This window comes from Corapipo altera, unplaced genomic scaffold (genome assembly GCF_003945725.1).
Source record: "Corapipo altera isolate COAL_440 unplaced genomic scaffold, ASM394572v1 0, whole genome shotgun sequence".
Taxonomy (NCBI): domain Eukaryota; kingdom Metazoa; phylum Chordata; class Aves; order Passeriformes; family Pipridae; genus Corapipo; species Corapipo altera.
This window is the reverse complement of record NW_020884872.1, coordinates 14,622,414-14,648,819: the sequence shown is the minus strand read 5'-3', so window position 1 is coordinate 14,648,819 and position 26,406 is coordinate 14,622,414. Positions and strand designations below refer to the sequence as shown.

General features: G+C 36.4%; 1 protein-coding gene across 2 annotated transcripts in view; it reads right to left on the bottom strand.

The window, feature by feature from the left end:
* The window catches only part of RPS6KA3 (ribosomal protein S6 kinase A3), a 76,486-nt gene that overhangs the window by 45,282 nt on the left and 4,798 nt on the right, over positions 1–26,406 (bottom strand). The window contains exon 2 of one of the 2 annotated variants that reach the window (XM_027637563.1): positions 18,170–18,226. In XM_027637563.1, the coding sequence (XP_027493364.1) occupies positions 18,170–18,226 (57 nt within the window). Of the gene's footprint in view, positions 1–9,406; positions 9,506–18,169; positions 18,227–26,406 lie in introns of those variants that run through there. The other variant, XM_027637569.1, reaches the window with a different exon arrangement.

Below are 26,406 nucleotides of genomic sequence, written 5' to 3'. Positions count from 1 at the left end.
ACTGTAGTGACAGGACAAGGAGTAATGGGTACAAATTGAAAGAGGGAAAATTTAGGTCAGATATTAGGAAGAAATTCTTTGCTGTGAGGGTAGTAAGGCACTGGAACAGATTGCCCAGGGAAGTTGTGGATGCTCCATCCCTGGAGGTGTTCAGGACCAGGTTGGATGGGGCTTTCAGCAACCTGATCTACTTGAAGTTCCTGGTCCTCCATGGCAGGGAGATTGATCTTTAAGGTCCCTTCCAACACAAACCATTCTATGATTTTATATTGCTTTAAAGCATTACAAAACTCAACAAGAACAAGAAATGAAAAAGAAAATATATTAACTTCCTCTCTATACACAAACAAAATTATTATTTTTGAATACGATGCAATTATTATGCAACCAACTTTCCAGTGGTTATTTTGGGCACCTTCTAAAAAACAAAACAAACCCCAAACCACCACTTCACATTCCTGATACTAAGAGAATATTCCCAGACTTTGCAGTTTCTCAGGGTTCAGATACTCCTCATCCATAAAAGGCAGACCTAAACCAACTCTGTTTTAAACAAAAAGGAACTCAAACAATATCCTACTTTAGTAGCTCGTCCATAAAACATGTTTGGGAGGAAGATTTATGATGACTAGTTGCCCACAAATTCGCAGTTTCCTTTTCTGACATAACTGCTGAATGTATGTTATTTTAACCTAAACAGTGTTTTGCAAATGCAGTTAAAAATACAAAAGCTAAGCCTTTTATAGAACACAAATCATACGCAGAAGTAATCAACCCTCGCTGTACCCACTATCTACCTGAATTAGAATGCAAGTCTTACACATTGTAGAAAGAGATCTCTATTTCTCAACCAACTGCACTAATTATATCAGATGATAGATGGCATCTTACAGGAAGCTGGAAGAGAAGGCAGCCATTCTGTCTGGTACCGAATTTGGCTTAAGGTCCATCTCTGATCATTCCCTGATAAACGGGAAAAACATTTTTCCCATGTGACAAATTCAAAATAAATGAGATGACATATAAGGTGCTGAAATACTTGGGTTCTCCTCTCCTTTCTTTCATTCCCTGACAACTTTCAGATGTGTACAGACATTCACTCACCAGTGATCTGTCCTTTGCAATGGTGGGATCTTCCTTCCAGTTACAACTGTACCCTACTGCCTACATTTTATTTCTGTTATTTATAAGGTTGGAAAGTTCCCTGTTATCAAACATTATACTGCTGCAATGTCTAATTGAAAGTCTCAAGACATAATTTCCTCTTCTAGACACACAGCTCTCTCAAGGCCTTCTTCACACAGGAAAGTAAAAGGGTCACAGAAAGCCGTTTAAAGAAAAACAACAACCCATGTTAGTCAACTTGAAGTGGTTGCTACTGGCTACCATTATAGTGAAACTAAATATAGAATGCAAGGAAACAAACAGAAGGTAACATTACCCTCCGTTTCCTCAACAATGTAATACTGTTAAATCAACACTGGCTTTGAAGGGAACTGAGTGACAAACAAGTTTGAGTGTGAATTTAAAACACCACCATTCCAAAATAATTTCCTGTACTGATGTAGTCTGCATATCAGAACCGTTCTGGGCAGTATCTCAGTATAAGTAAGCTCTTAGTAATGCACCTCACAATGTATGTCTATGTACAGGAAAGCATACACACATAGGAAAGAACACTGAATGGACTATATTCCACAGACAAATAAAATCTGAAAGAGAAAAGCTTAAAAAAAAAAAGAGATATCGCAGCACCAAGTAAATCAGAATAGGAAACATGCTTGTCAGTGAAAGAAAGGACAGACACCTTCAAGGCAAGCAGTGGAAAAATAATTAACCATTATTAGGCTATAAAAATGATAGCCTAATCATGTTGCTGGGGGAAAAAAAAAAAATCAATATTTTAGGTACTTAATGAACATTAAACACTCAGTTTGCTTCTAGTAATTGAATATATGTGAATTATTTTTACCTTAACTTTTAAATTCAAGGCTAAACTAACTCTGCTGCAACATAAAATACTTGTATCTGTCTCTGAGATCTTATTACAGGAACAACTATTAGATAACATGTTAAAAGGAAATTGGACTTCAACCCCTAAAGGAAGTAGAAGCAGAAGAGCCTTACTAGGTAAGTATTTCTCAGTAGTAATGAAAAAGCCTAGAAAAAGCAAGAGAAAAGCGTGGGTTTATCTATACATAAACTCTTCTGCAATTCACCCCTCAGATTTCTGGATTTTCAGTAATCTTAAAACTGTTCTGTGTAAAGAAGCAGCCTATGCAGAGCTGGGTGGCATAAACTCATCTGTGTAGAACAAGCAGTGTGTCATCTGCAGACCTTTTTCTGAGCACTGTGTTCCAGGGACAACTGAAAAGCTGGTCTAGGATTAGTAAACTGGGCTCTGAACTGATAACTAGGAGAGTTACCAGTATCACCCACAATACCATTGCTATTCTTCTCACAGGCTTGTAATTTCCACTTCTTTTTATTACTCCTAGATATGCCAGATGGATTTTTTTAATAAGCATGAATACAGCAGCAAAAAGACTACACAACCCTTTCATCCCTAACTTCCAAATCCTGAAGACAATGTGACAGTAGGGGCCGTAAGAGAATTCTGGAGTCTGAGCTTAAACCACTTGTAGACACTTTGTGAGAGTTGCCAGACATGCACTTAAAAAAAACAAGTATTGTGAGTTCCATATGAGATATGCTCTTATGACACAACCTAAATCTGATAAATTGAGAAAACACAATAAGCACTCATTAGAATTTAAATAGCACCTCAAAAAATGGAAGTATCTTTAGTCTACAAATTTTATATAGAAAGGATAGAGAAACAACCAACTAAAGATTAAAATAATTTTAAAAAATCTTTAAATGTATGCTCTGATATTGGCAAAATAATACACAAGGAAATAGCTCTGAATCATCTAAACAGACTGCACAAGATCAGATCTGTGTCTTACATGTAGCAGAAAGAGGAAGGCCATTCAGAAGAAGGAATATTAGCACATATAAACACCACAGGAGTCTCACTGCACCTAAAATTCTCAGTCTCAGCTTCTTGAATGAAGATATAAATCAAGTGCAAACATGCACCATGACAAGTGCTTGACAAAGAAATTCCAATTCACTGGGACAGAAATGGGAAATGGGAGTTACTTCCAACAAGAAAGTGACTTTACCCTTAAAGCTGTGTAAGAATTAGATGTGAATTAACTTAAACAGGACATCAAAGAATAAACTGGTATGTCACACATGGAATGCTTACTTGGGAAAGGTATTCCCTGAAGACAGATTTCTCCTTTTCTAGATATTCAAAATTATGTGACTATGAGTAGCAATATTTAAAAAACACTTAAATCTTTATGATAGCCTACTTTAGATAACAGTTATTAAAAGAATAGTTAGTTCATCACTCATGACGATGAGTGACAAAGATTTGAGTGTATACTCTCCAATATACTGAAAGTATAAGTTAAAATTATGATATGCACAGATTACTCCAAAGGGAAAAAACAGCAGCCATCTAAAAAATGCTTCATTGCAATAATAATTATAATGGAATGGTATATTTAAATTGTCCCACATACATTTGGGATGACATTTAACGGGTGTAACGACAAAGTGACACAGAATTGGAAACATAAGAAAAAAAGTACAAGGAAACATTTGCATAAGACATCCAAAGCATTCTGGTTAAATGGAATGTGACTCTAAAAGTAAACTGGACCCATCCTGAACAGAAAGACTGACTGCAGAGCCTCTGCTGTCAGCTTCAGTGAAATTAAACTGAAATCAGGTGAAACAGGAAGTTAACCGAAAGCAAGATACCCCAGGGTAAGATCTCTGACAGAGATATGCAGGAAAAACAAGATCTGGGGTTGGAAAGGATCAGGAAGGCTTTATTTGATTATAACAGTGTGGGTTTTAAAAAAAATATCTTTCTGGTTAACTATGCAGAGAATAACAAAATACAGCAGGTAAATTTTTATAATATCAAGACCAAGATAAGTATGTGCAGTACATGCTGTGAGTACCTATAGATTAAGGTTTCTTGAAGCAGCTAAAGGCTAAACAAAATAAATGACTCCTTCACCATATCTGAATTTTACATCAGGAAGCTTATAATAAATTCAGAAACAGATTCCTGAGAAATTTCTCTTTATAAAAAAGTTCATATATGGATTGAGAAAATCCCAGAAGTCCTCATTGTGTGAGATGTGAGGAATTACTGTCCTGAGTCCTTTGCATCTGGAAAGGGATATTGAAGATAACACACAACACCCATGTGCCATTCCTAAAAGGGACAGAAGGGACTGCAAAACAAGGCTTTGCTTGCACAAAAAGTACATAATCCAGATGAAGGTGAAAATCTCCTCAGAAGTGCAGTGAATTTCAGCTGGCAGATGACTAAGTACTGATCAAAAACTTCCCCTCTGCACACCTTCTGGTTCTATGAAATATAGCAAGAAATACTAAAGCTAGATGTTACCAAATCTGTAACATCAGAACAGAAGGTTTCACAGTTAAAGAAAGAAAAAGGCCACACACCAGCCTCTGTTACATCTAACAGAGATGGAAGTTATGAAATAAAGGACATATTAAAGGAACAAGGGTGAAACATTAACCCTCACACTCGTTTTAAATAAAACCTCTGAATTTTACGACAAAATTTCTAGACAGGAAAAAACACATAATATCTTTGCTTATAGCACTGAGAAGCAACTTGACTCTCGGTAGGGCTTTTAAATAAACTGCAATTTTCCAATAAGAGGCACAGATGACCAGGACAGAGGTGGCTATACATACTCAAGTTTGGCAAAACCAGGTAGGGAAATCTGATACATGCAACAAGTCCTTGGATGGGTCCAATATTCAAAACAGTTCTTCCTGGACAGCAAACATTGTTGAAATGCTGACCAAAAACTGTAAAAATGAGTTAAGACTTTGACTTGAGGTAATTGTTAGATAAGTAGATTAATAATAAATTTTAATCTCAATGAATAATTAAAACCTTTTATAGTAGCTCAGCCAGTTTAAGTAAATGCTGGAGAAATTAACTTAAATACTGATAATCCTGGTTCCAGCATTACCCAGGTTTCACCTTTACCTGTTAATTCTTAACTCTGTTAAGAAGGTACAAAACAGATCCATCTTTGACATATAGTTACGTATAGACTCAGTTATGACTTAATTTACTCCCTAAGAGTTTGTTCGGATTTTTTACTGTAAACTCATTTTCTAGCTCCTGGTCTTGTAAGGTCTTCTCTGAATCATTTTTCATTTTTTTACTACTTGATTTTTGATGTTATCATGGAAGCCCCTTGCATCAGCCCCTTAAGTGATGCTGCTCATAAAGCACTAGCCCCACACTCCCAGCCAGGAGAGTCCTGTCTTGCCTGCAGCGCTCGCAGCTGTTGAGGGACCAACCCTGAGGCAGTGGAGTCGCTCCTTCCAGAGTCACTGCCTGAGTCAAATCACTCCCTCGGATTGTGCAAGATTCTTTTTTTTTTAATTCACACTTTAGCACTTAACTGTGCCAATATTGGTGGTTTTAATACTCCTTTCTAAATGGACACTAGTAATACATTAAAAATTGTTGGTGGGATTCCATCAGAAACTCTTCAGGGAACTCTTTCATTAAAAGTTTCTGTTTAAAGTTACATATTAATTTTTTTTTAATATTTATTTGGTATAGGATTAATTTACACATGAGAAACAGCCAGAATTACCATAAGAAAAGGTCACAGTTCTGGAATTTCAATTTCTACACAGTCACAATGAGAGAAAAAAAAAATGTTTCTGATAGCTTTAATCACAACAACTAAGTCAGAACTATATTGCCCATATTGATGAATACCCTCCTCAGACATTACCCATCTCTCAAGATAAGATCACAGCCCTAAAATCAGTTTATGCTGTCGACCACACAATTTTCAAAAAGAATATTGAATAAAGAGCTAATTGCAATCTTATTTTTCACATGAAAGTTGAGCAGCAGCAAAGACAGTGCTTGTATCATTTTTCATTTGTTAGTATTGGTTATGTAGCTACATAGATTTTTCCATTTTCATTACGGAAGTAGCAGCTTTGTTTTCACCCCTCTCAGTATCTTTTTCAGGAATGTTTTATTTCCTTTAGACAAATGCACGTTCTTGAGGCACATGAACACCCAGTACAGAGAAGATAAGGCTGAAAACAGAAAAATGGAATCCCCAGCAATTCACTTAACACTGCTCCAATCACAGTTGCAGGTTTCCTTTCACTACTTTGTTAGCCTTTATGTACTGATAAGAGCTCTACTGGACATTGCTGTATTTGGCAAAATATTTTTCTGGCTGTCACAGGCATAATAATGTGGATCAATATAATCCAATAAACCTTTTCTGAAATATTGACTATGATATTAAAACCTTGGTGCTGAAGTCACATAAAGCAGTTATGTCCTGTAAGGACAGTCAGTTTATTGGATATCAAGTGATTCTAAAAGGATGACTCAATGTTGGCACAGCTCCCCAGCTCATATACATAATTTCCTTTTCCTCCCCTCCCTTGAGTCAGGAAGTCTCCTAGATGCATTTTTACTTTCCCAACTTGTTATGAACATAGGATGAATTTTCAGCATTACCTGAAGAAATGAAACCCTTTTGAGCTATGCTTTTTGAAGCAAAAAAGAGTCAACAAACTGAAAACCAATTACTTTTACCTCTTATATTAGGGCTCACAGAAATCTTCATAAAGGTAAAAATGAGAGCTAAAAATGTGAGGAGTGCACTAGTCTAGGTATTTTTAAATATCTCAGACATTCTATACATTTATACATTCTATGCTTTTTATACTCCTATCTATAAATTAAAAACTACCTTAAAAATAAAATTCACTGTCCAATAAGCACTTCACAATCTCTCATTACTTCAGTAAGCAATGTTAGAGAGCTAACTCATAGAATAAAATCCATTCCTTATATCTGTGACTAATATTCAATTTGAGTCACTTAACAGAACTAACAATTACTTGTATGCTCATACACAAACAATTGTTCTAAAAATTAAAAAATCTGCTTTTGAAGTAGCAATTATTCTAATACAACAAAAATCAAAGCACTATCATGCACAAAATTAAGTCAAGCCAACTTAAGGATATTCTGCGTATGCTGTCTGTTTTACACTACTACCAAAGAAAAGCAACAGCAGAGCAGAACTCCTAATTAACATGGACATTTGAAGTTACAAATATAGGCTTCCACAATTTATGCATTTGCATCTTTTTAAAAGATAGAAAAACTTACAAGTTTGACTGACATCAAATCACTTGTTGCAGACAGCCACTATTGTTTTACCTCAGAGAAAACAGGATTTCCTAAAAGCAAACTAAATTTGCAAATATTTAGTTTCAGGGAAAAAAATTGCTGTATTTATGTATTTATTTCTTACTCTCTTTCTACTCTTTTTGATTTCTGGCTTTCTATTGCAACAGTTTTGAGATCCAGAAGGATGCCTGTGTCTGTGTTTGTTCCACACAGCCAACTCACTCCCGTAATGAAGACTGCAGACCTGGTTACCGAGACAGAACTCCTCCCATCCTTTTGGTGTTAGAGGATGAAGCAAGATAGGAGTTTGGAGAATGAGTCCTGTTCCAGAGCAACAAGCCCAAGGACAGGTGAGGCCCTCTGGATAAACACAGCTCACCAGACTGGGAAGGTAATTCTAGAGATGCCTTCTTTCCTCAGAATGAAAATATAAAGGTCAGGACAGAAGTAGGACACTACTCCTTCCTTCCCAAAGGAACTCCAAGTAGTAGGTTGTTTAGCAGGTAAGCTGAGAAATTCCTGTAAGCATTTCAGAAGTTCCATGTTGGTCACCAAAAGCAGTTCTGCAATGCAGTTCTCTTTTGATCAAGCACCACAAACTTCTCATGAACTGAAGTGCGCTTGTCAGCACTGGAAAAAAATACTCATTGGGTGGAACTTCCATTTCCCAGTAACTCTTGATAAAAGTTTTGTTCCTACTTTGTAAGCACTAACATTTCAGACCATTGCAATTAAAAGACTAATTCAAAGTTAAACAAAAAGAAATTATTTAAAAGGAAAAATAATTCAGGAGCATATTCAGCTTTATTCTATGAAATCCTGTTTTAATGAAATAATATCCAAAATATATTCTGAAATTTATATGGGCTGAAAACCCTAAGTTTGGTCTGCACTATGTAACCTTTTAAAATCAATACAATGTTAAAAACAACATAATCGAGCTGCTGTAAGAAGATAAAACAATGTTATTTTTTGATCAGATTTCTGAAGAATACCTTTTATGTTGCCTGTGGAAAAGAACTATGATTCAGGACTATGAGTTGATAAATATTTATAAGGTTTACATTAAAAAAACTTGATTATAATGCAGACTTCTTTTTTTTTCTTTTACATACACGTCTTGTTCTAGCATTTCAGTTATGGCAAGAAAATTCAATTTAATTTTCTAACAGACATTGTAAAGTTTAAATCAGTAGACAGACTAATGAGTATTAAATTACCATCCCTTTTACAAGTTAATAGACCTTCTCTTAAAATGTTAAGACATTACACAAGAAGATCATGAGGACTGTATTTTCCCCCCCATCTCATTGCAAAGTATTTGCAGACTTACAGGAGGAGAAAGACGAAAAGTGATTTGACTTTCAACGATAAAATGTTCTGTCATGTTGAATGTTTACATGTATTGTTAAATAGTTCTGAAACAGTGCCTGGGATGATACAGTATTCCACTAGTAATTTTTCTCAACTTAAAACAAACTTTTTGATGTTTAAATATATGCCCAACAAGACAAATTATACAAATTCAACATTTGCTGTGACTAAATTAACACTTAAAAGTTGAAATAACCATAACACTAACTGTTATGCAAGCAACAGTGTCACTGTTATTAATACTATTTCAGAACTAAATTTAAGATATTAATAAGCCTGAGTTATTTTAACTGTCACCCCACACAGCCATATTTTACAGTTTAAAGTAATGCATGACAATATGCAACTATTAAAATAACCACTAATTATTAAAAATACAGAAATTTTTAATAAAATTTGACTCTCAGTGAGGAAACACAGCTAAATTCATACTTCACTCCCCTCTGCCCCCGAAATATAAACCTATACATTATTTACATACAGGTAACAACTTCCCAATAAGGCTAAATTATCAGCAGGGACCTTACAAACTTCTACAAAAGATGAGCATACCACAGACTTTTTTTTGTTTTAAAGAAAATACAAAAGGCTTTGTAACCAAACAACACCCATCCCTAAGTAGGGAAAGACTAAAATTGCTCCCAAATTAGAAGTTTAATTAAAGCAAAACTTTCCCTTTTTCCCCCCTCATTCTCTTAAATAAGAAACTCAGCTCACCCGAATAGAACGACCACGTAGAGCCAGAAACTTAAACATGACTAAGAAACCATGATGTTTAGATTTTCTGACTGAGCGATCACAAGTCTAGCAGGGAAGACCAACCCTGGTGTTTTTGCTGTGACCAGCTGTTCCGGCAATTAGAAAATTTCCTGTCAGGCAAGTCAGACACAGTCGGGGGAGGAGGGGGGGGTGGGAAGAGAGAGAAGGGGCGAAAAAAAGGTCAAAAAAAAACAAAAAAAAAGAAAAGCTGTTGATTCCACATGCACACACATGTGGCAAAGAAAAACTGAGCAGCAGTAGTACTCATGTTCCCGATGCTTGTAGAGATCAGGACAGGAAAGTTAAGCAGATTGCCTGATAGCAACGTGCAGTTGCAGATGTTACTGATTCCTGGTTCCCAGAAAAAACCAAAAGAGATCAACATCTATTTCAGAAATCACACTACTGTGCAACATTTCACTAGTTAAGCAGAAAAACAAGTATTTTAAGTCCTATCTGTGATAATCGTATTTTTATGATTTTTAACTTTACAAAATATTTTAATGTCTATCACTACATTTTAGACTTCAACGCAGAGAATGCTTAAAGACTGTTTTTATTTACTAGAGTTTAGTTAGAGGACCAAAATGACCTTGTGCCTAGCCCTTTGAAATCCTGCACATGGAAAATGCTACACAGATGTTATAGGCCAAGGCAGACTACAAAAATATTTGAATTGGATTGCCCATCTCAAATGTCTGACTTATGTACCAATATTATAGTGCTGTGTAGAGGGTGAAAAACTTCTTAGAGTAACAAAAGATACCTAGGCTTTCTTTCAATGTTTTTAAAAAAATCTCAAATGCTTTTAAGAATTAGAATTCAATCTAATTACTTCAAACAGCTAGAGATGAAATTTTTAATCTGATCTTTCTATGTATTTAGTATGGAAGTTATTTTTCTGAATATTGACAATATCTTTATCTTTTTTGATATTTATTAAAACCACTGAATTGCACAGTACATGCTCCATTAGTGGAGACTTTTTCAAGTAATAAACAAAGGCAAGTAACAACCTTTAGTCAAAGGCATATACACATACACAGCTATAAACAGATCCAGGTGACTCCATGTAGTGACTGTACCAATGGAAACATGCAGTAAAATACTGTACTCCTGCTTCACAAGACACTAAAACAAATCCACACTCCAAACTGCTTCCCTTGATTGGGTTCTAACAAATACCTGGACTACTGCATTTTTTGTTATATTTCAATTCCTCTTCAGAAGACAAAGCCAGTAATTTATTTAAGTGACACAACACATTGCTTCTATCTCTATACCACATCCTGGCTGTCTACACTATTGGTTTCTATCTTTTCCTTTAAACCTGGAGCGATGAAATAGAGACCCTGGCTTTATCAGGATCCCACAAGCAAAATTGTTCCCTTTTTATGTTCTCTTGTACTCCTCTGGGTCTTTTTTCATGTTCCATCTGCAGGGACAATCTTTTAAATGCTGTGTACTGAATATACACAATTATTATTATAGATTACACAGGCATTCAGGAACTGCTAGTGCACAAAGGAGGACTTTGTGACTCAAGTGAGGGCTCAAAAGTCCCCACTGACAATGTACTTTGCACAGTCCACTGTGTTACAGCCTTTTTGGAAGAAGCAGTCTCTACTACAACGGCACTAACACAGAATGAAGAATTATTTAATATTTGTATTGGGATAAACAGAGCTTCTCAAGCAGAAGGAGCTTCCTGCAATGCAAGGATTTCAATTATTTCATAAATAGTACAGAAAATTACCTGAAGCTTTCCTCTCTTCAGTTGTTTTAAGCTTCCAGCTACTTCCCCATTCCAAACTGAAATATCTCAAGAATTGCAGTTTAACAGCAATATAGTTGTTTACACTTTGAAGATGTAAAATAAATTTACATAAATAAATGGAAGACCATTCAAACTCTCTGCCCTACCTTGTCTAAGAACAGATACACTAAAAGCAGAGTGAACAGGAATCTTCAAATCACTAAATTAAACTCTGTGGTAGCAAGGACAGCTAAAAGCAGAAATGGAGAGTAAGTGGCAAGAGCTATTCTAACTACAATGTTCCTTAAAGATGAAAAGATACTGTAGGTAAACGACCATTTTCTTATCTTTCTGCTGTAAGGGTACGAGTGTACTCTGCTGCAGACACGCTGTATGTGCAAAGGGTGACAGGAATCAGGCATTTCAACCACAACATTTGTACAATTACTGAACCACTGCCCTCCCAAACCTTTTATGTGACCTCCCAGTGCAGCACAAAGCACAGTGCTCAGGGGTCAGCGGGGTTACCTCACAACAATAGCTCTGCTATAACTGACATGGGTCTGCGGCAGGTGGAAGAAATTTCTTGTGTTCTGGGAGAATACAGCCTGCACGGTTCCCAAAGAGCACCACCAGCCAACCAGAAACATTAAGATATATGCTACACAACTCATTTTGAGAACCTCTCAGAAGAGAGTTTGCCCTTTGAAATATTCCTTCGTGTAAGAAGGAGACAGGTTAGAGGGCAGCAGTCCCCAACAGGGAAGTCTGTGATAACAAGGACAAATTGCTCCAGCGAGTTGCTCCCTTTACCTTGAAGTCTTTGATAAGGATTTGTATGATATATGTTTATCACGAAACAACTGTCTCCAAAACAAAAGGAATTTGCTATGCCTGTCTGTGACAGTTCTGTGAATTGCTGAACTCCACTAGCACAATGCATTTCCTTCTCCTCCACTACAGAAATATAAAAGTGACTTCATCTCTCATCTTTCCCTCATTTAAATTTGCCCTGAGTTTACAAAAATTAAGACAAAATGTCATCAGACTTGCCATCTAGATATTCAAGAGAATGAGGCTCGCAGATACTACAGAGAGCAAGAAAACTGAAACATGCCAGAGGAACTCTCAAAGCAGTACAGAACACGTGGGAATATATGGGTTTTATTGAATAAAATGTGCACACAATGGTGTGATGCTCACTTCTACACATAACCAGAAAATGTTGAGACATTTAATCTAGGTCGAGTCCATTAGGCAGACTGATAATTTCCTACACCCTCAGTTTGAGAAGTGTAATAATGCAAAGTAAGTCTTTATGCTGTTAGACAGATTGCTTTCAATTATCTGGAAAAAAGCAAAGAAGGAGTACACATAAGGAATGAAAAGCCCTTGTTTCATGAAGGTCAACAGTGGAGGAAGAGAGAGCTAATTTTTTGAGTTTTCAGAAGCTGAATAATATACTTTTCTTCATAATAAATGTTTGTATAGCCAAAGCAGCAATATTCTATTAATCAGGGGGTGTGGCAGCTTCCATCTGTTAGTTTACAGGCTTTGCAGGGCTACCATCTGTTTTCTCTCCACGTAACAACTAAGCAGCTTGACTTTGAATGTTGCTTACTCTCAAATTATTCAATTTTCTGAGCAAGTTCCAGAAAGAACCCTGCACCTAAGACAATGACTGCAAAATAAGCCACTCAAAATCCATAAGAATACATCAATGAAAGTTTTGCTGTAGCCATTCCTCAACACCTGATGACATCTTGGGGGAAAAAAGTATGCCAGGGCTTGCTTTCTTTATATGGGTTTGATATCTAAGAGTTAACATCTCAGACCTAATGCCCTGCACTGTTTACAAAGATGCTGTAACTTCTTGCACAAGGACCTCTGAGTCCATTCTTAGAGGCAAGATTTTTACAAAGCAAAATCTGGGCATTGAGAAGGGAATAACTGGACTTAAGTTTTACAAATGGTTTGCTGGGGAAACTTATTTGTTCAAGAATCAAGTTATTTGATTGTAAAATAGAATTAAATAGTCATGCATATATATTTAAGTATATTTAGTAAAATACACTAAAAGGAATGTAAGAATTATGGAACACCTTGAAGTCCAAGATTAGTATTTGTAAACCAGACTGTTTCCTTCACTCCATTACACAGTGGACACTCTCATTAGATGGCCAGGTTATCAGCTGGCTTCAACAGAAATTACAATTTACTTCATAACAGGGAATATGATGTTATACTGAGTTATGTAATATTATTGTTTCAAACAATTGCATTACTATGCTGTAACAAAAGCTTCCTTGGTCTGATTTCCATTAAACAGGCAATAATTCAACATTCAAGAATGGTTAAGCAATATGAAAGGATAACTCAACTGTATACCTCATCTTTCAGTAAAACTGCAAAAATATTAAGTTGTCACTGTTTTACTACTGATAAGCTACACAAGCAGCTGTTTCAGATAAAATTAAGTATCAGTCTGTAAAAATGAGACATCCAGAACTTAGTGGGCTATGAACATTTGTGAATCCAAACATTTCCCTAGTGTTTAAGAAATTCTAGCTACGTCTTAGAGCCTCTACCACGAAGCCAAGAATTTACATCAAAAAATTGACAAAACATGCCCAGAAAATTGAAATGTAAAGGTTATATCAGCAAGAGTAACGATGATCAAAAACAATCATCAGAAATACAGTAATTGTTAACACACATGACTATTCTTAAAACTGGAAATTGCTACTGAGCATCCAAACAGGAATAGCCAACAGAAGTTCAGAGCAGTCCTGAAGCAGTGCTTCAACTTGCCAAAATGCAAGCAAAGTTTCTGAAACTAAGAGTTCTTACTAGTACAATGCTGTAGTATTTAAAACTGAGGTGAAACTAAACATGAGTTAAAGCCTCTGTCAGATGTTTTCAAGTTTAAAAATTTGTCAATTTGATTATGCTTTTTTTCTGAATTACTTCATTATAACATTTTTATCTTTCCTTATTTTAATGGATGGTGATACAATAAATGAGATTACCCCAGATTACTCTGGTTTGATATTACTGCTTGAGTGATGGTGCCTGTTTTGCCCATGGCTGTAATTGGTGAACAATCTCCCTCCTCTTATTTTAACATCCCTTCTCTCCCCCCCACTGACCAGTGTTTTATAGACTCACAGTAAATTGTACAGTATTTGTGCACGTAAAATACAGAATCTCAACATTATTACTACATACAACTGACTGATCAAATTCAGTACTTCAGCAAAGAAACTATATTGTCACATGCTTCAGATTATTCTTCCAATGTATCTTGAAGCCTTTTCTGAGATCACACTTACCTTATAAACTCTTCTATTAAAATACTGATTGGCAAGACAAAGGTCTTAATTTTCATCTCTCTTGACTGCAAATAGATGTTTTATTTAAATTTTACTATAGAACAATAAATGAAAAAGACCTTTTTAACTACTGACTTCTCTTTGCAAGCCTTTCTTACACTACCTTTTGACTACCCACTAATTAGAGTCACTGTTACCTTAGTTATATATTTTTAGTAAGAAGATGACAGCTACTGAGACTTAGTTTTTTAATCACCCAGATCAGAATATTTTAATATGCTGCATTATGATTTAGTTCTAGTTAATTCTACATATGCTATAATTCTGCTTATTTAATAGTGGGGTTTTGTTTAAAGTTTTACCAAAGCATACAACAAGTTAAGTGTAATAATATTACCCTACTACCTCCATTGAAGAGAGGTTCACTGCAAGTTTGAGTCTGAATAGGTTCTACTCCTGCCTGTACTGTAAAAAAGTAATCTTTAGTCCCTGCAGGTTACCAAAAACAAATACACCTGAGCTTTTCTACAACTGACAAAGCCTTGTTGAAAAAAAAACTTTTCACAAATTCTTGGAACCTAATATTTTTTTGTATGCTTGATAATTATGCTTAAGCTAAGAGAGTGCAAGGGTAATACACAGGTTGTACCAAGTGTCCTGTCAGCTAAATTGAATTCAGATAAAGAACAAAGAACAGCACACACACGATATGCTCTTCACATACATGCGAAATAAGAAGCTACTTGCTGGACTAGCTGCAGTTTCTGGTTAGCTTTAACTAGTAATAAAGCACGCAGCATGACTGTAACAGCTCAAAACAATTGATTTGCTCAGTTAATTCACTCAATCTCTATGGACACAGAGATACAGAAAGCAATGGCAGGCAGCACAAGAGTGAGAAAGGTAGCAAATAGAAGGCTTTAAATAGCTTCCTCTATTTCAGTAATGTTCACTTAAGCTTTCACATTAGCTCAAGCTTCAGCCAGCTGTTCTTACACTTATTTCCTGCTGGTCACAGATCATTTATGAGATATATTAGATAAAAAATGTTGACAAGCTATAAAATCAGACATAACCAGTATACTTGCTGTAATAAAACCAGACTACTGAATGATACTCCTTCTAAGAGAAGGACTTTGAATCATACAGCATCTTGGATTCCTGAGAAACAGATATTGTTACAGCTCCTGGTTTTCTTAAAACAAACCACAAATCTGAATCAAACCTATGCAACTCAGGCTGTCATGTCAATTAACTCCACTTTTGACCAAAAGAATAGGGCTGTAATGAAACAAAATTTATCTTCTGATAAACAGAATACTAGAGAGTGTACCTATGTAGTTAGAACTGTGTTAGGCTTTAATATTTATTTAAATTTCTTATCTGGTTTGCACAGCAAAAGGATGCAGATTTCACCTCTTCTATCTCAACAGGACTATGGCAACTCTCTGTTCTGAGCTTGCATCCTTTACACACCCACCAAAATATTTTGTCCTCTTACCTGATATGCTAATACACCCTAGGCCTGCCCTCATTTACAGTTGAGAAATTTCATAAATTGTCAGCAACCTTGTAAGTGCTCCAAGTTCATTTCAGTGCAAAGTTAAACAGAAGAACTTAAATGAGTTTCAGTGGTATTTTAAAATTAAGCTTTTATGTTGCGCCAGAACAGATACAAAGCACTCACAGAATATCACAGCCCAGCTGAAATAGTATTTTATCAGCTGACTGACAGCACAGGTTATCTTCCAGCTATAGGTGACTGAGCAGTTGGAGTAATTTCTTGTTTAAAAGACGTTAGATTATTTTATACCATTATTGGCAATCTTTTACTCAGCACAGCCTAGAAATAAACACAAAATATGTTCTTAAAATACTGGTCTGACGCATTAAAAAGCTAAAACAATCTTAACCATGTAGCTCAAGCATGACAGAAAGAGTATTAGAGAAATATTTTAATTTTGTGCTGGTCATGCTGTGTTAAAATCAGATGATCACCAAAAGAATTAGCAGTTTGGAAATGTCTGAAGGCAATACAGGAAAACACTTGTAAGTAATACTGCAGTTATCATATATTGAGAGAGAAGTTTCATAGCTGTGAGGGGTTAACCTTGGCTGGCTGCCAGACACCCAGCTAGCCACTCTCTCACTTCCCCTCCTCAACAAGACATGTGGAAAAAATAAGGTGAAGAAAAGCTCATGAATCGAGATAAGAACAGGGACATCACTCACCAATCACTATCATGGGCAAAACAGTCCCAACTTCAGTAAAATTTATTTAATTCATTGCTAATTAGAGTAGGATAGTGAGAAACAAAGAAAAACCCTGAAAAGACCTTTCCACCTTCTTTTCAGGCTGAACTTTGCTCCTTTATTCTCCTCCCTTCTGCCTCTAGAGCAGGTGGAATGGGAATTGCTGTCGGTTTGTAACACTGTGCTGCTTCTCCCTCAGCTTTCCCCTGCTCCAGCATGGGTCCTTCTGATGAGCTACAATTGTTCAAGCACTGCTCCAGCATGGGTCCTTTTCCATGGAGTCCAGCTCTTCAGGAATGGACTGCTCCAGCATGGGTCCCCCACAGGCTGCACTTCCTTCCAGAAAACCTGCTCCTCTCCACAGGCTGCAGTTCCTGCCAGTAGCCTCCTCCAGAGTGGGCTCTCCACAGGTTGTAGCTTCCTTCAGGGCACATCCCCCTGCTCCAGTGTGGAGTCCTACACAGCCTGCAAGTGTGGATATCTTCTCCACTGTAATCCTCCAGTGGGCTGCAGGTGCACAGCCTGCCTCACCATTGTCTTTTCCAGGGCTGCAGTCTACGCTGTATTAGAACAAATGATCTTCTCCTAGTGTTGCCTTCTAAACACACAAATACTGTTCCTTTCTCACTCTTTAACACTGCACTACTTCAGTCATGTCAGCACTTGCCTTGTTTCTTCACCTTTTGTTAAAGACAGCAGTGCCTTGATGCTATGAGGAGGAACCAAGATGCAATACCAGCATACAAACCTGAACTCCAACCAAACATGGAGCTCCAAAAACGGTGTTTTATTGGTGAGGCCATTTATCACCAGATTTAAGTCAGCTAGTACTCTCTAACACAGAACTACAGGCAAACTTCATGTTTAACAAAAGTCACAGTCATCGCAACAAGAAAACTGAACTCAGTGGGATCTTCACATTATGAAATTTTGTAAACTGCAAGTTTGACAAGGAGATAATGCACTTAAAAAAATTATCACAGTCAGGAAGGTTCATTGATCTTCTCTTTAGTAGCAGTCTCTGTTTTCAAGAAGGTTAGGTTAAGAATTCTTTCAACTGATGCCTCTCAGTAACAAATGCAATGGAAACTACACTTTCACAGTTCTTCCTCACCCTTGACCTTCCCCTGAAAGACTATTGCAAGCTGAAGGTAGAAAGGAATATGAGGTATGAGCTTTTAGAACAAACAGTAGGATACCAAACCAGACAAGAGTCAGAGAGAAAGAACCTCTCTCAAAAATATGAGGATCCTAGATTGCACTCCATGTCCAGTAAACCTAAACAACAAAACATTAGTGGCAAACTGCCTGTAAATTAAGTGATGTCAGCGTGACCCAATAGTGTGCTACCTATCTTTACTACAAACACGTTTTACTCACAGTTTGTGGGTTGATATCATCTTCTCCCATAGGTTCATCCACAATTTGCTGTCCATTCTGTAAAAAACAAGACATAGCAAGTTACAAGAAATGCTGAATACAAGTACAGAAATAAATATATTGCAGATGTGCTATCACAGCATGCTGCTGTACAGGATCAAGTGCTTTCTTCTTAATATTGTCTAAAAAGAGGTAATTGAAAGTAAACATGAAAAACTGCACATTGCTGGCATACAATACCATTCTTCCCTTTATCCTTATGAATAATCAAACTGGATGAAGTCACAGGAAGAAATATATAAAACAACCTAGCATTTGAAGCCTCGCTACTACATAGCCGGACATTACTTTCCATTACTACAACTTCTGCAAACCAGTTAAACCTGATGAAGACTGAACAGTAAAAAGCCACAACAAAAAATAAACAGGTTCTTTCTAATAGCGTGACCTTAGCAAATCAGTCTTTACCTTCAAGAAAATTTATAACTATAGTATAGCCTTAGAAAAATAATGAATGCAATGCTAGCTTTATTAGCCAGCATTTACTGTTTTCTGTACTTTCCTAAGGACCATTCTAACAAGGCATACAGAAATAGGTTCTTGAATTTGAAATTTAGCCATAAAGTTTTAAAAAGTCTTAAATACCTTGTGAGTCAACAAGTGCTTTCTTTTTCTTGACAGTGATACTATACTTGGAGAATCTCTCAGAGGTATTTTTCCCTGAAAGACTTCGAATGACTTTGCTTACACAATAAACATGAGTATTAACAAGATGTAAGCAAAAGGGACTATTTCATAAGTTATGGTATGGGGTATCACCTGGGACATTAAGTCTTAGTTTGCTCCAAAAGTTTAACAGCAATTCAGTATGACTTTAGAAACAAATGAAAAACTGTTACAAATGGTTACCTTTTCCATTACCACTGGAGGCAGAATTTAAGTTTATTTGTGCATTAGAGAACACAAAGTCTAATTAATCTATTTTTACAAAACTTAATTCACTTAAGAGTTACATACACGTATAGATAGATATTTTCTAGATATTAGAAAGTTGCTCGGAAATTCAGAGATCTTTGCTTCATTCTACACCTTCCTTCCCACTGCTAAGTTTTTCAGACTTCTTGTTTGGAATCTTCCTAGCATTCCTCTGTAATGACTTCTGATTAATGTAGTCTTCTAGCTCACATATGGCTGGAGGAGAGTCTTTTATATGTGACAGATTAAATACTAACCACTTATGAATTCTAATTTTCAGATATTGCAAGCACACTGGGTGTGCCACAAGAGGATTACCTGCTCTCTAACAGGTTTTCTCCTGAGCATTTTTTTTTTGCTAGAAGATGTAGCTGGATAAAGCTAAATTAAAAGAATGAAGGATTTCTTAAATACGACACAGATGCATTGAGGGGTCTTTAGGGTGGTGTTTCTTTAGCTTTTTTTGCTGTTGTTTTTTTGTTTGTTTTGTTTAGGGGCTGGGGAGAGGAAGATGATTGGTCTTCTGACTGTCTTTCCAGTGCAGAGATCTGACACATGGTAGCAGTGCTATTTTCTAATCTTTCCTGGTTTTGAGAAGATACTAGAGAGTTCTGGCACGACTCCAGTCTACTCTAGAAGTCATCCTTCCATGACAGAGGACAAGAAACCAGTTTCACAGGTTAGTATAGCAATGAATATAAGCTTTAAAAGCTGCCTCAGTTAAGGGCAGTCAGTACAACCTTCTAGTTGTACAGCTCAGGGTCATTTCATAAGATGATGCTCCAAAAAGCCCACATTCACCTTGCTATAGCATCTTTTACTCATGTACAGACAGTGAATATTGTACTATCTTTCCTTAAGATAAATAAAAAGTTGACATTATCAAATAGATGATCAGAAAAGTACCAGTTTAGCTAAGTAACAGAAATGAGTGCTTAAATAATGTTTTTAACAGGGAAGCATATTGTCTGTACATTTATCATTATCATCAAGGCTACAAGTCCCATACTTTCCCTCTTCTCAAATCTATGTCACATATTTAAATTATCATTTGTATTTTAGCTACACATCTCTACAGTCTGTTCATGTTACAAGAAAGTTTCCCAAGTATCTTGTCAATCAGAAAAAAAAAACTGAGAAGAAACCCAGTAGAACAAATAAGACAATTGACTTCAGCTGGAAAGAAGGAGTCTATAATGTTCTAACAACTACTGATGGCTAAACTTTGGGGCCTAAAATAGGGTAATTTGTGTATCAAAACCATGTGCTCTAAACTGACTGCACAGGCAAATTTTTAGAAATAGTGATTCCTGCTACAACAATCATTCTGCTGAATAATAACATACAATAACTACAGGTTAAGTAAGAATTTACCACACAGTAAGCTTTAAGCTTTCACGTGTACTATTTTAAGAGAACTGAAACTAGCTGAAAGTGAAACCCATATCAGAAACTTGAGACAATCCCTTCAAAGACAAAAAGGCGAGATCAACCTCTGTTTTTAAAAAGGCTCTAATTTTCAACCTCACTGACTTTTTCAACAGTCAACCAGAAAAACCACAGCAAACTTCTGCAAAATGAACGGCTTTGCACAATCTCATTTCCTGTTTAACCCTGCACTGCTTTCAGTAACTTTTCAGTTGAATTCAAGCAATGCATTCGAAACACACTCATTGGAACCAGGAACAAACTCAAGAAATCAGCATGTGTGCCATGCAGTCATGTCTGAGCCAGATCACTGGATTAGCAAGATCTTTTTAAATAGGTCTACCCAAGCAATGATTATGCTAAGGGAATCACTGGATGGTAGAACCAGTTTTTCTCAGAGCAGCCAGAGCCATGTAAAGAAGAATATGTATATATGATTCATGGTTTGCCAGTATATGATACCATTAAATGGAAAGCAGCTGTGTATTCAGAAAGTCTACAAAGCATACTGTCTTTCTTATGAGTTAAAATGCAAAGCCAAAAGGTTCCCATCAGAGATATTTAAACCACTGTGCAGTGAGGAGGTCAGCAGCATGCTTAAGAGGTGAGCAAATGAAACACATTTCGTTTTGCTGGGCGTAGACTCCCTCTAGTATTTAACTACAACCAAGGGCATGTCTCGATGACATAACAGATTGGAAGCAGATATAACAGTCTGATGAATCCAGAATAAGAGAGGGCTGGATATATCTTTCACATTCTCAGATTAGTCTAATTCAAAAGACAGAGACTCTAGATCCTGATTACTTTTCAGCTGCACTCCTCCAATAGCAGGACACTAAGCAAGAATGCATCAAAGATCTGGCTACTTCCAGTACCCTGGTTCCAAAAGTAAAACATATTTCAGATGACAGCACAAGTATAAGAAAAATAACAGAAAAGGTCCACAGAAAATGAATTTATGCCAATGAAAGGAGGGTGCACATCCCTTAGAAAGGCAACCTATGAAATGCTCTTCCAATCCACTCCAATTCCACTTCCTAGTCTGTTTTCCAGAAACATTTTTCATGTTAAGTTAGCTACAAATTTGGCTCCCCAAAGCTTTTAAACCTGTTGCTAGATCTCACTAAATTAGTAGAAGTCAATACTTAAAACACAGTTGGGTTCCAACAGTTTTCTTAAGTGCATGTGGACAGGAACACAAACAGACCCTACAGGTTCCCTAACCAGGCAGAAAGCAGACAAACATCAGGGAATCTGCATCAGGCAGCTGGTACGTGAATGTCCCCCATACGAATTGACAGAACCTCTGATGTGAAAGTCAACCATCAATATTTCTAGCAATCAAAAATTACAGGTTTAAACCCACAGAACTCTTAGGATATAATCAAGTACTCAATTTTCCCGGCAGAAAGACATTTTAAAGAAAGCTTTTTGAGATTCATATTGTTTCACTTCTTGACCGGTAATGTGCTCCCATAAAAACCTGCACTGCAGGGACCATGAGGTAGGAAGTAGGGGCATATGTTAAGGTATTGGTACTCAGAAAACACAACTGTACCAAATCCTTCTTAAGAAAGAAGTACATCAAAAAATGTAGCCCACATCCCACCCACAATCAATTCACCACATCCTGTGAAGCAGTGAATATCCTGCACTTTACACACTACAGCTATATATTGATCTGCAAGTCATAATGTCACTTGGATACATAATTATAAAAAAAAATTACAACATTTACTGCAAGAGATGCAATTCATCTCAAAAGTCCTGCAAAACTATACTATCTTGGGCACCTGCATAATAAACCTAATGCTTTTCCCATCTATCCTTCAGATTAGTACTGGACCCATATGAGTAATCTTGCATATAAAATGCAACATCTAGAATCACAAATATAGTCTGAACTTATCAATCTGGGACAGGATATCTCTATTTAATAATAATAATTCCAATTACATAGTGGTTTTTTACAGGTATCTAAACCGTATTAATTGAAATATTAAGTAGGCAAATAATTATGTTTCCCATAGTACTAACTTTCCCTATTTTACCATTATTTTCATCAATAATATTATAGATAGTATCCACTTGAAGTTTTTAGATTCAGTTTAGTATCTCCATTCTTACATTCTGTTCGCAAATCGAAGTTCCACTAATTTGGACTTACCTTGCTAAACTTTATGTTCTTTTCTACAGTCTAAAAGCAATTTTTTTCTTGAAGGACATGTTTGTCCCCAAACTTTCTTTGATATTAGACACCACCAACTATCTTTTTCCACAAAAAAATGCCTCTCCTTGACTATTATGGGATGTTTAAGTACTCTTTCTGCCAAAAATTTTAACTTTTTTACCCAACTGTATTTGTCAGCTATTTTAAAACCCCTTATGAAAATGATACCAGTTTTGGCTTTTGGAATAATTAATCAGCTATTAAACTCAACATTACCTAATTACACATATTGGTCTTGAGCATATAAATTAGTAACCAGTCCTTATACTAGTAACAGAGTTCAGTATACTATGTAACTATTTACTTTTCCTTGTAATTGGTGCCCTTTAGCAGAGCCATAAAACCAAATTAAGACATAATTTTAAAAGTGTTATATTCTCAGGCTTAACAATTGGATACATCAAGAATTATAACTGCCTATTAGTGCACGATAACGCTTTGAGTGTGCAAATAAGGAAAAAAACCCCACACAAGACTTCCGAATCAGACCATGGAAAAATTGTTACTAGAAGTTTCAACATGAGTAACACAGGCGATGAAGTTACTCTCAGGTAACTCCTAGTTTTCAGCCACCAAAACTTCCAGACTTACCCAACAACTTCTAAGCATGGTTATAAGATTTAAATACACAAACTTCCAGTATTATTTACTACTTAGTCATTAAACACTGGGCATATACAGATCTGAGCACTTACTCTCTGGTGTTTTCAAGGGACTCTCAACCGACAAACAAAGCTCAAGAGCCGTGAGGTCCTTGAACAGAGTAAAGCTATAACAATGCTTCTGGCTTGTTTCAAAGCTGCAGTATTCCCACTGAAACATTCTTAACAAACTTGCTGTTCACAACACAAGGCACTGTGTGGAACTACATTCTGTAAAAACCTTTCAAACTGTACACTCTCAAACTTGCTATTCTAAGCAGCAATGAGCTACCCTGAGAAAAAATTTGTAGGTCTGCAAAAAGATAGTTGAAAATAGACTGAGAAAGCCTTAAGAGGTCATCCACTCTATGCACCAAGGCATGATCAGCTATTTCTATAATGTTGCTCACAAGATGTTTATGTCTAAGCCCTTCTTAAATCTTCAGGAGTTTTCACAATCTATTCCAGTGCTTAAATAAAATATAAGGCTTTAATAGGATCTGAATTAATGACTTGTGCCCTAACTCCTGAGCTGTGAAGCCACACAGATCCAAAGCACTTACCTAAATCCTGACCTGATTAAAATTGACTAGATGTAAATAGCAGAAGTCAGCTATCATCTTAGACTCCTTTAGCTGTTCTCATAGCATATATTCAATACATTTTGCATATACTGTTAGAAATAGTACATGCAAACATTAAAAACACAATTTTTTTTTAAGAATCAAACACCTAAAAAAATGAGTCTTTGATGCTATGAAACATCAAATTACTGCAGGTATTTCTTTTACATAAAACTTTGTTACTTCAGGTTCTATGATGTCCATATAATTTATTCTGAACTTTATTGACTAAGGTGACTGACTTCTTCCTTTGCTGAGTATTAAAAGAAAAACCAGGATGTTGAAACTTGCCTCTCCATAGACAATCAACCTCAGATAAAAGCCATTAGCATGCAGATCATTTAGGTACAAACTTCCTTAAGTCAGGATACTTGGGCAACTTTAACTATGTGATTTCGTAAATCCTATCTACTTTACCACCTTCTTATCATCTAATATGACTCAAGAGTATAGTTTAACAATACAGAAAAGCAGTTCCCTCTCCTGCACTGCAATGCTTTCCTTGGCACTGGTACTTGTCCAGCACTGTGCCAAGTCAGGTCAGAAAAAGAAACCTAAAAAAGTTTGCAGCTCCCAGTGAGTTTAACTCTCTGAATTAACTCACCCTTAATTCACACAAGTGCCACGACTTACCCAAGATGCTGGACATATACTATCATAAAATCTTTGTCCTAGCCAACCACTTCCTTACCTAAAACCAGCTCCAAATCACATGTGTTCAGGAAAAGAGGAAAAAAAAAAAAAGACAAGGAAGTGAAAGTCTCACTTAGTTTCCTACCTGTACAAGCGAGTGGATAGGTGGTAAATTATTACACTTAACATGTCAATTCATCAACCTTAGTAAAACAAAACCAAAAAAACACACATCACCTATTCTCTGTTCATCTGCTCCAAAGAGGAAGAAATATACATGTAGAAATCACTCACTTCAATATATCCAACCATTGCTGCACATAAAAAACCAAAAGAATTCCTTCTCTGCTCACACGCATTATCTTAAGAGTGACTCCAGCACGGAGTGTACACACACCTATTACCAAGGCTGTATTTGCACGAGAAGGCAGGTGCACCTCTCACCTTCCCTGCCTCCTGCAGTCCCAGGCCCACTGAAAGCCCTGGGCTCCTGCCAAAGGGATGGGGGTACACAGAGGGGAGGATGTGCCAGGTCCTTCCTCTGCAAGCTGGGGCAGCCAACGGGCACCGCCAGGCTGTGCCACAATTCCTCATGTGGCAGACGCAGGTTTTAGACAGGAGTTGGTTTCTCAGAACCTCTCTGCAGAATAGATTACAAAGGTTGAAATTTAATACCGAAGTCAACTAAAGCATTACTCTTTCACGTTTATTTTATCATTTATTAATTTAATACATCCTGCTAAGAAGAGAGAATAAGCTATGGAACAACTTCATTATTTCCTAAAATTCCGGACTTCCGAGTTTTCTATATAACAAAAGTCAACTGCAGGAAGAGTGGAGGAGAAAGACTCCCTGTTAAGTTAAAAGCATTGTTTCACATATAAGTCTAAGTTCTAGTAGAAACTAATTTCGGCAAATATGTTATGTAAGAAATAATACAAACAATATTCATCATGGCCTCTTACATCCTGAAACCACTACTTTTGAGTCTGCAGGAAAAAATGTATTTATTTTTCAAAGCTATGTATTGTTTGACATTTAATATCACAATAAAATACCATTTCTTCACATATTCTGGATATACCTAAGCATGATTCAATATATAATTGCTTGAAACTAAATGATTTGAATTTTCTTTTAACATTTATTTTAATTTAATGGAACTGTAGAAACTGTGTCAGGAAAAAGACCTAGACAATAATAATGTATTTATAAGATACAGACTCATTTATATACAATTGAATGGCTCCACTCAAAAAATGTATTAATTAATAATTAAAAAAAAATGGCAACACATTTCCTCTGAAAAGAGTTAAGTGGAGCATCAAGCATACCACAGGGGGTTCCTTGCATCAAAGACAACATATGGTAACTCTTACTGATAAGAATCAGCTCTCAGTAACTTTGTGGTCGAGTCACTGGAGTAGGTCTTGGAAATCAGAGTTCATCTCCCAGTTCTAGAAGATACTCCATGAATGATGCTAGGTGGGGTCACTAAGCTGTTGAGCCTCATTTTCCCATCTGTTACACAGGATTTTTTCTCCTCTCTATTTGGGTGAGGCATTTAATCTTATTTCAGGGAATAAGGAAAGAATAAGTAGCACAGTATCACGTATGCAAGCATATAGAACACCAAGTGTAGTAGTTTGTCTAAACTTAAAAATTCCCTGAAGAGATTCTAACTTACCTGGTTTTGCTGATTAA